The sequence below is a fragment of the Colius striatus genome, chromosome 10 (assembly GCF_028858725.1).
Source record: "Colius striatus isolate bColStr4 chromosome 10, bColStr4.1.hap1, whole genome shotgun sequence".
In the NCBI taxonomy this organism is placed as follows: domain Eukaryota; kingdom Metazoa; phylum Chordata; class Aves; order Coliiformes; family Coliidae; genus Colius; species Colius striatus.
This window is the reverse complement of record NC_084768.1, coordinates 11,929,123-11,944,599: the sequence shown is the minus strand read 5'-3', so window position 1 is coordinate 11,944,599 and position 15,477 is coordinate 11,929,123. Positions and strand designations below refer to the sequence as shown.

General features: G+C 39.3%; 1 protein-coding gene and 1 long non-coding RNA gene across 5 annotated transcripts in view; one reads left to right on the top strand and one right to left on the bottom strand.

The window, feature by feature from the left end:
* The window catches only part of CAMSAP2 (calmodulin regulated spectrin associated protein family member 2), a 73,349-nt gene extending 67,216 nt beyond the window's left edge, over positions 1 to 6,133 (bottom strand). For all 4 annotated transcript variants that reach the window (XM_062003369.1, XM_062003370.1, XM_062003371.1 and 1 more), the window contains exon 1: positions 5,365 to 6,133. In XM_062003369.1, the coding sequence (XP_061859353.1) occupies positions 5,365 to 5,503 (139 nt within the window). In that variant the 5' untranslated portion in view covers positions 5,504 to 6,133. The remainder of the gene's footprint in view (positions 1 to 5,364) is intronic.
* Positions 6,134 to 6,278: 145 nt separating this feature from the next.
* Positions 6,279 to 9,646, top strand: LOC133626213 (uncharacterized). Its single transcript, XR_009819358.1, has 3 exons — positions 6,279 to 6,321; positions 7,360 to 7,411; positions 9,582 to 9,646. It is a non-coding gene; the product is annotated as an uncharacterized LOC133626213 (long non-coding RNA).
* Positions 9,647 to 15,477: the final 5,831 nt, after the last annotated feature.

Genomic DNA, 15,477 nt, shown 5'->3' with positions numbered 1-15,477 from the left:
CTACCATCTGATACAGCAATCATGTATTGTCTGGGAAGAGAAGGAGGTATGGAGAGAACTCTATTTTCCTTGCAAAATCTTTAATGGTTTTTCACCACCAGACTCATTTTCCAGAATGATCAGCATAAGCATTCATTCAAAGCCCTAGGCTTACCAAAGCAAGTAGTTAAAAGTTACTAATTTCAGGAGTGGAAGTGTATCTAGTTGTGCTGATTAAAATCTACTACCTAGCTGTAGAAATCAAGCTATGTAACATCTCATATTAGAAAGGTGGTAAATTCCTGATTAACGGCATATAAAAACTTCAAACAAGAGCCACCTTAAACATGGAATCACTAAAGTAACCCAAGAGATAATCCAAAATTGTGGTTGAAAAAATTAAAATATATTATTAAAATATATTAAAATATATCTGCAATACTAACTGCAATAATGGTAAAAAAATATAAAAGAGAAACTATGTATAATAAGAAGAAATATATTTCATCTCATCACCTGATATCAATGGGAATTTGGTTACAGTCTCTGTCAGGTCTAAGGAATGCTGCAGACAGACAGCTCAGTAAAGATAAATAGGCTCAGAAAAAGCTCAATGACATGAAACCAACTGAACTAATCTATCTGAGGTGCATCATGTAGAAAAAAACCTGACAACTGTTCATTTGCTAATTCATCTTCCTGTACTTGTGTATATGCAGTCTACAACCTCAGAATACTCTGCCAAACCAAACAGATCCAGAAGTTCATATAATTTTATTTATTTACTTTTAAAAGTGATCTACACTCAAACCACGTTTTACAGAAAGAAGTGATACAATCAGCTTCTAAGTAGAACATGCCAGTAGATGATCAGTCCAATAAACTGATTTTAGTAGGACTGACAAAAGTATAAATTTGTCAGTAAGTATTTTAGAGAGTTTATGGAAATGAATCTATTATAAAAAAAAGTCCTCACAAGAATCTCAAACATTTACTTTTATGTAAGTTTTACTCAGTACAGCAGCTAGCAAAAAAGTAAAGACATTAGGTCTGCTAAGAAAAGATTAAAAGGTGTTCTGGTCTGCAACACTCAATATAAGAGGAGAGTAGTTAAAACTTGTTTCTGACAGATACATAATGTTCGCTTCCTCCCTTCTTGGTTCTACTGGCAATATCTGCAAACAGCAGCAAGTAGCTGAATCTGAATTCTGAAATTACTTATAATCAGGAGAAAGCTATTTTTAAGTTTCTTGGGTGGTGTTTATTTGTAGATGATACAATTATTATCTGTTGCTTTAGACACCGATAAAGGAGAGATTTCATGTTAAAAGGTTACATGGACTATTTTATTTTGACTGCAGAGAACACTCATGTTTAAAACACACTAAACAACATACATTTAGGACAAGCAGTCAGACTTGTGAAGCTTTTACTTAGTTTTTAGTTTACTTCTATCCAAAAAACCCTCATGATAAACCAGTGAAATGTATTACTGTGCAGAGTAATACACTGTATGCACAGTAGAGCAACAACAAATTTAACTTGACTGTAAAATTTTTCCCATAATTTTCCGAGAATCATATGTACCAGAGACAGTCTTAACTCAGTAACTAAAAATGGGATGCAAAGCTGTCTGAAAAACAATTTTCAAAGAGTACTCAGAGTCCTCCTATTAAATGGGAAGAACATGTACTTCAAGGTTCAAGAATGACTACCTTCATTTGTACAATCTGAGGTTCTAGAGAAACAACTCCAAGTGACAAAGAGATAGAAAGTATTTTGGAGGACACTATTATTCAAGATTATTTTGTTATGTGAAAGACTTGAAAATAGGATGCAGTTATGTAAGTTTAGCTGCAAAGCAGGAATCTACAACTGAACAATTACAAGACGGGAACAGCTGAGTGGGCAGCAGTTCTGCAGAGAAAGATATGGAGCTACAGTGAATCAGACTGAGTCAACAATTCTAGGCTGATGCAAAAAATTATAAACCTCATACTCTGGTGAATAAATGTGAGTATTTTAGGTTGGAAAGATGAAATAATTTTTCAAATCTATCAGTAATGTTTTAGATGGATCATTAGATCTAAATACAGAATACATGCAAAAATGACCACAGGAAAAAATACAGTAAAACACCCCAACGAACCAAATACCAAAACAGAGTCCAAAACAATTTGATTTACAAAAATGCAGTTAAAAAAATATTTGTCTAAACAGCAGAACAGAGAGGTGGCACTTTTTTTATTATGTGGAACATGTTACAAAGAGTTAAGGCACCCATCATTCTCACATCCAGCAGGGATACAGTAAGTAATGGGTTTACAGTGTAGCAAGAGACATCAAGATTATTACACTGTACTAACATTCAGAGATAAATAAGGATTCAAACTGAGCAGACACACCATGGAATCTCTATAATTAGAGATTTTCAAAAAACAGGCCAAACAAACATCTGTCAGGAACAATATATATTTAGCTCAGACTGTCTTTAGGGTGGTGGATGGATAACAAATTTTCCAGACACATTTTCTATGCCTATAGTAGAGTGAAGAGACAAAAACTTCACACTCCAAAATAATGAAACACACTCCTGTTGTTTTACAAATAAATACAACAGAGCAACACAAAAGCATCAAGACCTTTATAAATTATTCCTATTAATTAGGTCCCATTATATTTGTAAGTCAAAGCATATGTTATTGTTACAGTTCAATAATTTCTTTGGAAAACAGCTTTTCTCCACTGAAATGGGTAACTCCTAGCACTGGGACTTAATGCTGAAATTTAGTGTTTGCACTCAACAAACTGTCCTAACCTGTCCTAACATTGACACATTTTCTTGCAGCAAAACACCATGGCACAGAATCTTATGCTCCCTCAAAACTTAAAGTAGGAATGCTATCATCAACTACTATTCTTTAGGAACTTTGTAATAAAAGATGCCCTCCATATGAGTGTTGGTGTACTCTCACAGGACATCTCGCTAAGAAAATCTAACTTTGACTTGCCTGTGTTGTGGGCCTGACAATTCTTGTATATGGCTATGGTCCTTCATGAAGCTGCAAGTGGTTTCTTGGTTTTTGGATATAAATATCAAACACCAAAAGTGACCACTAAATGACAATGATTAGTAACTATTTCCAAGTCTTTTCTCAAGAGAGAATTCTGCTCATAACACTTTGCCAAGCTGTATCCACAACTTTCACGGTACTAAAATGTTTTACAAAATGTGAAATACGTCTACTGAAAGATGTGTCCAAGTCACATAGAAAGACTTATATTCCTTCAATAGACACATGACTGCCAACAACTTAAGCCTCTCATTAACCAAAATGAACGGCATTAATTTCTTTCAGAGAGGGTGGGGAAAAATCCTTCACTTCCCCTGCCCACTTAAGGAATTCCAACATTTCAGGGATTAAAAAAAGAAATAAGATGTGGCATCCATAAACACACTAATCATCCTTTGTATTTCCTTTGTACAAGTGTACACAGCAATAAGTAGAAGACAGGACTGAGGTTGTGATCTACTCCAAAGAACTAAAATAATTTAACAAACCCAAACTTCCTTCCTTCTTGGAAAAGGCGAAGGTCAGTTCTTCTGTTTTGCTCCAAGTATAAAGGAAGTGTTTGTATTGTAGACATGTAAGTCCTGTATACTGCTTTTCCTTACTTCAGACACAAACTCTTCTTTGAGACTACTAGTGTTATTAACCTAGTGGGAGAACTGTGTGATCAGAAACACTGCAAATGTATATGTTCGCCGCTCTTCCCGCTATTACACTATGGAGCTATTTACCTCCTCTAATCATGTTTTATTTATGCATCTTAGAAAAATCTCATTAATGAGGAGTACATGAATTTGCTTTGGATCACACCTTTTATAAAAAATAGCAGAAAAGTACCACAAAGGTTGCTTTTTTTCAAATAGAAACTCAACTAATATGAATGACAAGATTTCAACTGCAGACTGAGAATCTGTCAAATTGCTGCAAAATAAGGTTTTTGGGTTAGAATGCTGGGTTATATAATTGCACAAGTACTATACACCCAGAATCCCCTGAGAAGAACCTATAGAACCAAGCTACCTAAAAAGATAATCACCTCTGAAAATATGTAATCAAGTAGTTCCAAGAATTTTCACTACTACTATTTTACCTCTCGTAGTTTCATAGTTAAAAAGCTAGCTACAGAAACATATTTGCCCACATTTCACAAAAGTAAGAAAGCTAGGTTTATCGACACATTTTCCTATAAACAGTATTTCTTCTTTCTAAAATGAAGAAGATGCACTTCATTTCAGAAGCTACTGACTTTACTAAAATTTCACTAGGTTCCAACACTCTGAAAGTAGCATTTTAGAAGCACTATGTCACATATCACTAGTTCCCAGAAGTATCATAAAGGTACATCTTTAACCCAGTTCAAATACATAACAATGTTTTGACCTTAAATACAAAAGGTGAAAATCCCAGACAGAGGAACCTTTTCCTGTTATTCTACAAAGAATAGGTGTAAAAACACTGACTGTTAATATCTAACTCACCTTTCAAAGAAAATTTTTAATCCAAAGGAAAATTGATTGATATACTATAGCTATACTAAAAAACAAACAAACAGCTGGGCACATTTGCGAAATGCTTCCCTCAGAAGACCTCTGTAAGTCTGGTATTCCTCAAGGCCCAACAATATTTCAAGCACAGAATAACAGGTCTGGTATTTCTCAAGGCCCAGGTTCTCAAAAACGAGGCAGTAATGCCTTTCAGAGGCATTACAATCAATTCCACTTAAGCTAGTCAAGGACAGCCTTCTGTATCGTGCAGGCCAAAATCTGACATCAAATACTGTTTTTTGGGTTTTTTTTTTTTTCTGAAACGCTTCTTACTGCCTAACCACTCAAATGGCTACTGACTCCTGTCATGCATGTCAAAAGTCACAGTGCACATCCATTTCCATCGCTAGCCCCCAATTCAGCTCTTAATCAATATTAGGAAAAGGTCCAAGACAACAAACACAGATCGCTGGTGTTTTTTCACATTCTAGAGGCGTGACTCAGTGAGTAAATAAATCACCATTTAAAAGCCAAATCCTCAAATAAAATTATATTCACTCCAACAGACAAAAATTACTTGCTACTATAAACAGTGGTATTACTCCAAAACAATCACAGGTCATGAAAGAAAAACAACAGAGAAAATCCCCCAAAAAACACCCCACAAGGTGTAAGGGAACCTAGAGATGAGCGAACAGACCAAAACCACTTCCTACGTATCTCCTACCACTGCTTCTCAGCTCCTCAGGGAAGAGCTCGCACGTCCTCAAGAGCGAAGCAACCAAGCAGGAACCAGCATCAAAGAAAGGGAAGCAGAAGACGCCACCTACCTGTCCCAAAGGCTTTGGCCACCAGCCAGGCAAGATTACAGGCGATTTTCGCTCGGGAAAAATCATAATGGTCAAAGGGTTTGATGGCAGGAACAATGAAAGTCTTCCTCATCTCTTTAGCGTCTGCAGCATCCCCCATCTTCTCTCAGGACCACAGGCAATTCGGAACTTACATGGTTGTTCCTCCTCCAGCTCCCGTGGCCGGGAGAGACATCTGTAAATACGCCGACAGCAGCTGAGGGCAGCGCTTAACCCAGCTGTCCGTAAAGGGCTAACACCGCCTCCCGCCTTCCTCTGCACAGGAATGTGGCAGAGACCGAGTGTCCTCTTCTTCCTCCTCGCTCTTTGTCTCAATTTACTCACGCCGCCGCCTCCTACTCTCCGAAATACGGCCCCCGGCAGCCCCGGCCCCCTCTTCTCTGGGGAGATCCTCCAGCCGGGGTTGGGCACCCCAGGCCGCCGCGGCCGCCAGAACTCCGGCCCAGGGTGGGAGCCGTCGGTAAGGCCCTCGCAGCCTTTCCAGGCCCTTCCTGGCCCCGGCGGAGGCGCCGAGATGTCAAAACGCCGGGGACCAGCCCCAAAACGCTGCGCAGCCCGCTACGCTACCCTTCCCTCAGCGGCGACCTGCACCGGGCCGTGAGCGGTGCCAGCTGCCTCTCCGCTACCCAGCACCCAGACGATGCCCAAGCCACCCCTCAGCCAGACGCCGCGCTCTTGCCCCCCCTCAGCAGCTGCCGCTGCGGTTTTCCACCCGCGGCTGCCGCACTAGATGGGCGAAACGCGGCTGCGCATGCGCCGAGACCGCCACCGCCTCCCCCCTCCGGTGGGGCGGGAAGAGCCGCGCGAGAGGGCGGGGCGGGCCGGGCCGGGCCGCGCCGCCGTCTGCCGCCGCCGGGTCACGTGGCCGCTCCTCCCCACAAGGGGGTTTCTTGGCGGCGAGCAGGGCTCTCGCCTCAGGTGGGGTCGGGCAGGCGAAAAAGGGCAGGGGGTTGTGTCTCGGGTCGGGGGCCGCTGAGGCAGCTCAGGCTGGTTCTAGATCAGACTTAACCCAGCAGGAGAGACGGGCGCGGTGTTTCCCGCCGGTAAGGGGGCGCCTGGCGATGCCCGGCTGTGGGGAAAAGGGCGGTGTTTTTTAGGCCTTCCCGCTTGCTGGCGTCGCCGCTTTCCACAGGGCGGCCGGATGGGCCTACCGCGACGTCTTTGGGGAAGATCGGGATCGGCCCCAGCGCTGGGGCTGCGGTGTGTGCCCCATGTGTGAGGGGTCTTCGAGGAGGCGGTGGCCATCTCACTGCAGGGGCGCCCGGTGAGCCGGGGCTGAGCTGGCCCCACCTCCCTCCCGTCTGTATTTGTGCGTTCTATTTCAAATTGCATCTATTTATAACTTCCTAAATACTCGGGTAGAAAAATGACAGAGCCTCACAATGGTTCAGGGCTTGTTCATGTAATAGCAGGAGGTAGTGACAATTTGCCCTAGAGCCCATCTGCTATCTCACTCAAGTACCTGAGCTGTTTTTGGAAATGTGTTAAATCGCTTTAACAGTGACCTGTGTGGAAAGAAGTGTTAGTCACGGTAGGAACCAGTAACTGCGTGATTAATGAGTCGCATTCAAATAGAATTGGATGAGTTAGCTTTGAAATGCGGGTCTGAGGGCGCGGCCGTGTCGGTTACCAGCTGCTGCCATTGGAGAGACGCCCTGCCTCTCCCGTGCATGGGCTCTGTAATTGAGTGACCGGCAGCGCCAGGGGGGGAGTAAATTTGTGGGTTTTGGCAGCAAATAATTCCTGGTTTGGTGTAATGTGGGAGCGTGCTCTGCTTCCTCGCCAGCCTCTGTGCTCCAGCAGCTATGTCCTGAGCCAGTTCAAGAAGCTGATCCGGCCAAAACATCTTTTCTTTTTGCCGTTTTATCTGGATGTGCTTTCTTGGGTTACTGAAGGACCAATCCTGACTTACAATAATTATTAGCTAACCCATCTTTTTTTTCCTCTTTTGTCTAGATTTATTAGTGAGCATCTCCCCAAACTGTTGTAGTGGAGGATAGTAGTTGAGGTAGGTTGCTTTTGGGTTATTTTTTTAAACCCACTGAATGAAAAGAATATGTAAACACAATCTGAGCATGAAACTATAAGGTTTGAAATAGTATTTTGTTCAGACTGCTACTTCTTTGTGTTTGAAGTGGACTGTGAATTAATCTGGATAGATAGTCTATTGTTACATGGCTATATGTGTTTCTAGCGCCTCATGATGATTATGAGGCCATAGTGTACTTCACAGTTTTACTGGCATGAATCTGTATTTACTAGAAATAAGTAAATGAAAGGATTATGGAGGTCAGCTTTTCAAGAGATTATTGCTGAATATCTCCCCCTGTGCTCTGTGGGATGGGATTCCTAAACTGTCACACATAACACTCAGAAGCTGTACTTCCCTAGCTGCAAAACTAGGAGCTGCTGTTGGAAGTGTTCAGCAGAAGGGAGGGGAAGAGGAAAGTTTAGAAATCTTTGCTTTAGCACACTTTAGGACCAAGATTCCCAGATCCTTTAAGGCAGAAACAGGAATCCTAAATTAAGATACAGGTGTGACTTAGGAAAATGTTCGCTATTAGGAAAATGTTCGCTATTAGGAAAATGTTCGCTATTAGGAAAATGTTCGCTATTCAGGGAGAGTACATGCTTAGTTTTCAACAACTAAAGTAAAAGCTCTATTTGCTCACTTTACTGAACTTTTTTTAATATATTTTTGAATTAACTTACATTACTTAACATTACTTTATTCATTACTTTATTTTTTTTACACTGCCGCTATGATCAAAGCTAGAAAAAAAAAAAAGTCCCAAATCCCAACTAGTTTAGATTGCAAACTAGTCTCTATAAAATAATATCATACTTACAAACAGATTTCTTAGAGAAATGTGGCCTAATCCAAATAAGGAGACATCAGATATATTTAATGTTCTCCTGTATTTATCATCTCTTTCTATGCACGTGAAAAAAAATCACCTATGCTGTAACTGAGACTAATGACATGTGAAAACAATAAACACCTAGTCTAACCTCCAAAAATTCTTGCAATCATAAGTTGATTCTTAAAAAATAAATTACTATTGTTTTAGAGAATGCATCTCAAAAATGACAACAGGTTCAGTTGTGGATAGGCAGATATATAAACATTGCTATCAATCTAATTTAAAATGCAGAAATTTTTGTGGGTGCAGCCTTCGTGCTGATGAAACCTGTTCAGAATCATAGTACAAAATCTAAACAAGGTGTGTTGTGGCAACTGCAGTCAAAGTGTGTTTTAACTTGTTCAGTACTCTTAGAAGTGAAGGCATGAATATGGAGTCTAACATGTGTAAATGAAAAAGAAGATGTCTCTGCCAGTAGAGGACTGGCACAAGCAGTCCAGCTACTTTTGCAGACATATCAAAATGTGATCTTGTTTATTGTGTTGTCAAAGATATCAACAGTCAACATGGAAAAATACTGAAATTTGCTTTGGTTGTTCTGAGTAGATAAATACAAAAATTGAGTGAGGAGTCATTCCCTTCTGCTTTTCCTAAAGTATTTTAAGTAGTGATAGTCTCTTCTGTACACAGTCTTTCTGCTGTGAAGTATTTTATGCTGTAAAGTTCATTCCAAGTGGAAAGACAAAGTATTAAGGATTAAAACAAGCAGCTCACATATATATAATTTTTTAACAAACTTTTTTTTCTTCCTGTTTTCTCCCTTCTTCCCCAAATTAGAAACCCATTTGACTAGTTTTATCCTGTAATTACATCATAGACCTGATTCTTCACTGTTCTGTGTCTAGCCATTTACACAGTGAATGTACCAAGCCTGTAGTCAGTGTCAGGCAACAGGAACAAATAAGATTGTGAAGCAATGAATAATGATGTGGATGACAGTTGTTGCTAATAGAGAGTGGAATGCCTGCCATGGCCAAAAATTGTGTTTGTTGACTTCAGCAGGTTTTGTGTTGAGTATATGAAGTTGAACAGGTAATCTATAAATGTTTCTGTAAGGTAATTAACAGCCTAAGGTTGACTTGTGAAACGGAATTACTGATATTCTAGCTTTTTACACTTAAAATATTTTGTTACATGTACTTCTCTGTAAGTAATGATAAAACTGTAAGAGTCAGAGATTATATTTTTAAATAGGTATTATCAAGTCAGTGATTGTCTGAATTACTAAACTCTGATATTATTACTGAAATGCAGGTATGCAGTTTCTGCAAGCTAGGAACTTTATCAGAGCGTGGTTTTGGAGGGGAATATGTTTCAGGGTGAGTAAGTACAAGAACAGTTACATAATTACCGTCTTTCAATTTCTTCCATTAATTTCTAATCAGAAAGTGATGAGGCATTTAAAAGGGAAGAAAACAGTTTAGCAACTGAGAGTCATGAATCAAAGGGAAAGTAAAGCTTTATATGACATTTTGTCTGTGATTTTTTGATATGATTATAAAATAGGAAAAAGGTGGATAGCTGCTTTAGCTCATTTACTCCTGATATCTGCACAACCAAAGAGCTGTCCAATGAGAATCAAACATGTTACCTAACACTCCTTTCTCTTAATACTTAAATGCTACTTGGTTTCATTTCCTGAGCTTGACTTTGACCTAATGTAGCTCCCTGAAGGGGGGGAAAAAATTATCTATATCTTCCCCGTTATAAGTCACTGGATCACCGACCAAGTAACAGATCTGTCCCTTTTCTGTGGACTGTGAGAGTCAAAACCTTTCTCCAATTTTAACACTTCATGGCTTGTTGGACTGTTTGTGTCACATTTCCTTAGATTTTTTAAAAGATTTATTTTAATTTTTTTAATCTGGTTTTCACACTGGCTGCTTTCATGTTCTGCCCATCTCCTGGAATTGCACTTGTGATAGGGGTTTTTAGTTGACTTTTCTTCCAAGTTGTATGGTGCAATACTTTCCATTTCCAGTACTTTCTCCTTCTTAACATTCTACTGTTGTCAGGCTGTCTGTGAACAGAGCACATAGCCTGCTATAACTGATATTTTCTTATTATGAGCTTTAAAAGATGCAGAATAGATCCTATCTTCTTTCATTACATGAAATCTATGTCCTGTTTCTTTTGTGCCTGATGTATTTTTTAAGGAGAATCCTGAGTGTGCTTTTATGAGTATAACCTTTAAATACTAGAGCTAGCTTGGCTGCACTAAAATAAATGTGTGGTGAGAAATTTACATTCAAAAACCCCACTTTGTACAAAAATAGAATGCAATGTTATAGCCATTATGGGAGCTGTTAGGTAATGCATCATTTATACTCCAGAGAAGAACGAGCCTCGCTAGTTTTCAAATTGGGCATTTAGGTATAAGAAGTTTAGATTGGTTAGCAAGACTTTTTCACTAGATCTGAATGAGAGGGAATACTAAATTGCATCCTTTCCCTGTTGAACTCTACTCCATTGATGTGACTTTTTTTTTTTTCCTCTCTGCTTCAACATGTAAAGAAAGATATGAATGTTCATGAAAGCTCATTTGTTTTGAGCGTATATATGATTTATTAGTGGAGCATGAATAGACTTCAGTTTCCCATCTTTTGGCTCTGCTTTTGGTTTCCACTGAAGCACATGTGTGTCTGAATGAGAAAAGCAGTAAATAGGAGGGAATGCTCTGTTAGAACTGTAAAATTCTGGTGTCATTTAGTCACAGCAGAATTCATTTTTTTCAAGGAGTAGTAGTGAAGATGGGTAAGGAGAACAAATCAAGGGAATAACATAGGAGACTACATGATGAAGGTTTAAGGTTTTTTCTGTATATCATCTTTGAAACATTATCCATTTTTCCACCAATGTTTTTTAGCAGTTTCACTGTTTTCCTTAACTTATTGTGAAGTTGCATGTTAAGGATTTTTTGATGATTAGGGAGCAAGTGTAAATCGCTGGTATGCTGTTTAAAAAGGGAAAATGTGGATCAAATATTTGTATTGTAGCCATTTATACATAGTAACCCTTGATGGTGTTAAAGATTTCATTAATGCATGTATGGTAAGGGCATCACAATCTGAGTATGTGGAACTGTTACATTTAAGTTTCTTTGGGCATCTTTACAACATGTAAGCTGGACGGTTCCTTTGAAAACACTTTCAATATAAAAAATGCGTAGGATGTCTAAGCTTCATGTAGAACAGCTTGATTTAAATAATGTCCTATTTCAGCATATGCTAGAAACATGGAAGGGTGAACTATTATTTCAGTAGTCCCCTTAAAGTAAATTTTCATATATACTTAACAGTAAAAACTTGGCTCCAACAAGGATTTCCTAAGATTTAGGTTAATCCTCTGTGTAGGTGCCATTAGAAATCCTCGGTGCTACAGAAATGATTAAATTTTAGTGTGTATCTAATTGTGTTTCTGGATTAAGAGTGTCATGCAGAATATTTGTGTTTGAAGAAAAAAAACCCCAGATGATTAATTTATTCTAGAATGCCTCAAAAAAGAAATTAACTACAAAAGATTTCTTCTTCTTTCTGGTTATTCTGTTGTCTTATGGTGTTCTTGCTATATAGTATACATGACTCAGTTAAAGCTTAGGTCGTTAACTGGGCTCTCTTAGCTGGGCAAGGTGCAGCCATGGTTCCACCTGTTGGAACAAAAAATATTAATGTCCATCATCATCATGGATGTCAGAAACAGAGCCCTCTCTTTGGATTAACCAGCGTAGTTGAATATGGATGACAGAAGGGGGCGAGGGAGCTGAAACTTGCTGTTCAGGGAGTATTTGAGCCCTAGTTGTAGTGGCCCTGGAAGCAGTCCAAGACAGACCAAGTACACCTGGTACTCCCACTTCTGTAAAATGCTTCAGAATTCTCCATAATCTGGGATTTGTTTTAGAGCAGCCACAGTACACTCCTTACATATTATAATTTACTAAATGAGGGAAGAATCAGCCTGGGAAGCAGTATGGTAGTAGGAACTGTGTCAAATCAAAGGGATCATTATATGAAACAATAAATGAAATATGGATATTTTGTACTAAAAATTATCAGCTTTCCGTTGGTCTGACAAGTCTTCTCTGTGTCAAGCTCTTTCCTCCTTTCCTGTTTGTTCTTAACAGAGAGGAAGCAATTGCCTTCTTGGAGACCGTAGGGTAACAGAACAGATTTCATTGCAGTGAGCCTCTGTCTTGATAATAAGTCCAGCTTGTTCAGCTGAGTGAACAAGCTGGACTTGGACCCTATCTTGCTATGCATAGGGTAGCTGTTGAAATTGGATACTTGAAAGTCTCTATCCCTGCTAGCAGTATGCTTCTTCAGAAGCGAGGGAAAGCAGTAAGTCATGATCACCAGAAGAGATGGGAAGCAAAAACCATCTCGGCAAGAAAGATGGCATACTGGCGTGTTTTATTTTCTTATACCATCAAGGTGTGAAATGTTACTGTACTGGTATAGTAAGAATATTATTCAACTTCTGTACTCCAAAGAGATGAGCTGGAGGTGGGATATTTCAGCAGAAACAGATGAAACCAACTATTATAAACGCTAGTTCTGTTGTAGTAGATCACAGAAGTTCTAGTCAGAGGCCAGGATATTATGGTGGGAACGCAAGACAAAGCGATGAACCATTTTAGTTCAAAGTCAGAATGATCAAATTTTACATATTGTAAGACTAGGCAAACAGTAACAGAAAAGGCTTCGACATTATTATATTGTTCTGATTTCATAATTTGACAGCTCAGTCCCACTGCAATATCCTCACTGCTGCTAGAGAGCAGGTTTCCTCTGTATCAACAGATAATTAAGAACCGTCTGCATGGAGATGCTCTGTGTCTGTGCATCTGCTGGCTCCTCAGTCATTAAAGGAAGACATGTCATGCTTCCCAGGGCCAACACCCTCTTGTAAACACTGACTACCTTTGTGGCTTCGTGTAGAGCAGACAGTGTGGGTAATGCAGAAGCCTTTTCAATGCCTTGCCTTTTTGCTCAAAGTTCCACTGATCTGGTAGGAGCTCTTTGTTCTTACTTGTCTCCCATCTGGCTAGCCATGTTTTCTCTTTGTTCAAGTAGTTTAGTGCAGTAGTGCTCTATTTTTCAAGTATTTTCGTCGATAACGTCAAGGGAAAGCTGTTTCCCTGCAGCTTTATTTTACTCTGGAGCTTACTTACTGAGTATCAAGACTTCAGTTCATACAAACTCCTCAAGAATGCTGAAGTCCTTATATACCAGTGTGAGGCTGAATTGCAAATAGTCTCAGAGGAACTGTTGTTTCAGAGGATTATTTAGTTTTGATTTGTGTTGAACTGTAAGATAGGTTGGGATGTTCTGGAAGACGATGTGCTCTAGGCAAATTTTCTTGATGGAAAACCCAAGTTAGAAATTTTTCGTCTCATTTGTCTCATCATATTTTCTGGCCCTGTTCCTTCCAATGTTTCCTTTCAAATGATCTCACCAGATAGATTCAGAACAGTTTTGTAATGTATCGATATGTGTCTTGATTGTCTCTTAGTTTTGAGTTGCTGGGAGATTTCCTTCTTTTAGGCAAAAGCCTAAGCCACCACTATTTCACAGTTCAGGCACCTATCATAGCCTTTTTGATTCTTGGCACCTGGCTACTGCCTGAAAGACAGCTTCTGTAACTTGGGCTGCAATCCATATTGTGCCTGAAATCGGATTTCCATCTATCTTGCAAGTTACTACAGGAAACAGTACGACTTTGGCAAGGAACTGTACAAAATGACCCTGTCCTAATGGGTTGTGTGCCAGAAAGATGATTGGAACACTGAAATGGAACTTTTACATGGCTCAAAGCTTTGAATCACTTGATACAAAACAAAACCAACACCACATATTTTAACATGGAAATGCTAGACCTATGTTTTGTAAGAATGCTTTATTAAACTTAGCCAATTTTTTCATAAGCCTGGCCTTATACCCAAGTCAACTGAGTTGCATTAAGAATTAACACAGATTTTATCCACTGGATTGTTTAGTGGATAGAATCCCGTGTGTGCTTCATATGCATTATAAATAAAAATATAATAAAAATACCAGGTGTATAAAGAAGAAGAGAGTCCTTAGGAGCAGCCAATGAATTGTTGAATGATTGAAGGAAAAAAAGTCAGATTTGTGATCAATGAGGCAGGGTCTGGTTGGAGGCCTGTATCTAGTGGAGTCCCTCAGGGGTCAGTGCTGGGACCGGTACTGTTCAATGTATTCGTTAATAACCTTTATTGAGGAGTTACCAGCGTTCAATGATAGGATAAGGAGCAACAAGTACAAGCTGGAACATAGGAGATTCCAAAGAAACGTAAGGCAAAACTTATTCATTGTGAGGGAGCTCTGGAAAGGGCTGCCCAGATGGGTTGTGGAGTCTCCTTCTCCGGAGACATTGAAACCTACCTGAATAAGTTCCTGTGTGACCTACTCTAGGTGGCCCTGCTCTGGCAGGGGACTAGATAATCTTTTGAAGTCCCTTCCAACCCTTGAGATTCTATAATTACATAGTATTCCTTAAAAAGGAAATACATGTCAGTGGAGTCTTGACCATACTGCACAACAGTCTCCTTTCATACTGTAATACTACAAAAATACTTAATGCCAAAAAGTTAGAAAAGGTATTATGATCTAGGGTACAAACTTGCTAACCAGAGTGTTTTTTTAATAAAGTAACTAGTAAATATATGAAATGATAAGTTATTTACCTTATTTAATGTAAATTTAATTTATTCTGAAACTTGAAAGCGTTATCTTTTTGAACTGAGCATTATCATGCTAGAATTTTTGCAGTCAAGTTACAAATCCCAGAAAAATAAGGTTTGCATGGAAAGTTCTTGGCAATTGCTCTTGGAACAGCACAAACAAAACTGCTTAACAAGGAGGCATTCATTATTTCTGTCTTGTTACCCTCTGTTACAGACACCAGCTGTAAGGTTACTGGCATCTTTGAATCTTTCCAACAAAAAGCTTAGGCTGCAGCCATTCAAGGGTGGTAGTGAGAGGTATGTTGCATTTTTGAGGCTTGATTTCTTTTAGTAGCTATTGTGCTTTATCTAGCTGAGCTAATGCATTGTCTACATGTTTTCACAGCAAACAAAGTTCAGGTAACAAAGTGAATTTCAGATGGACAAACCTGTTGGCTTAACTTTCAT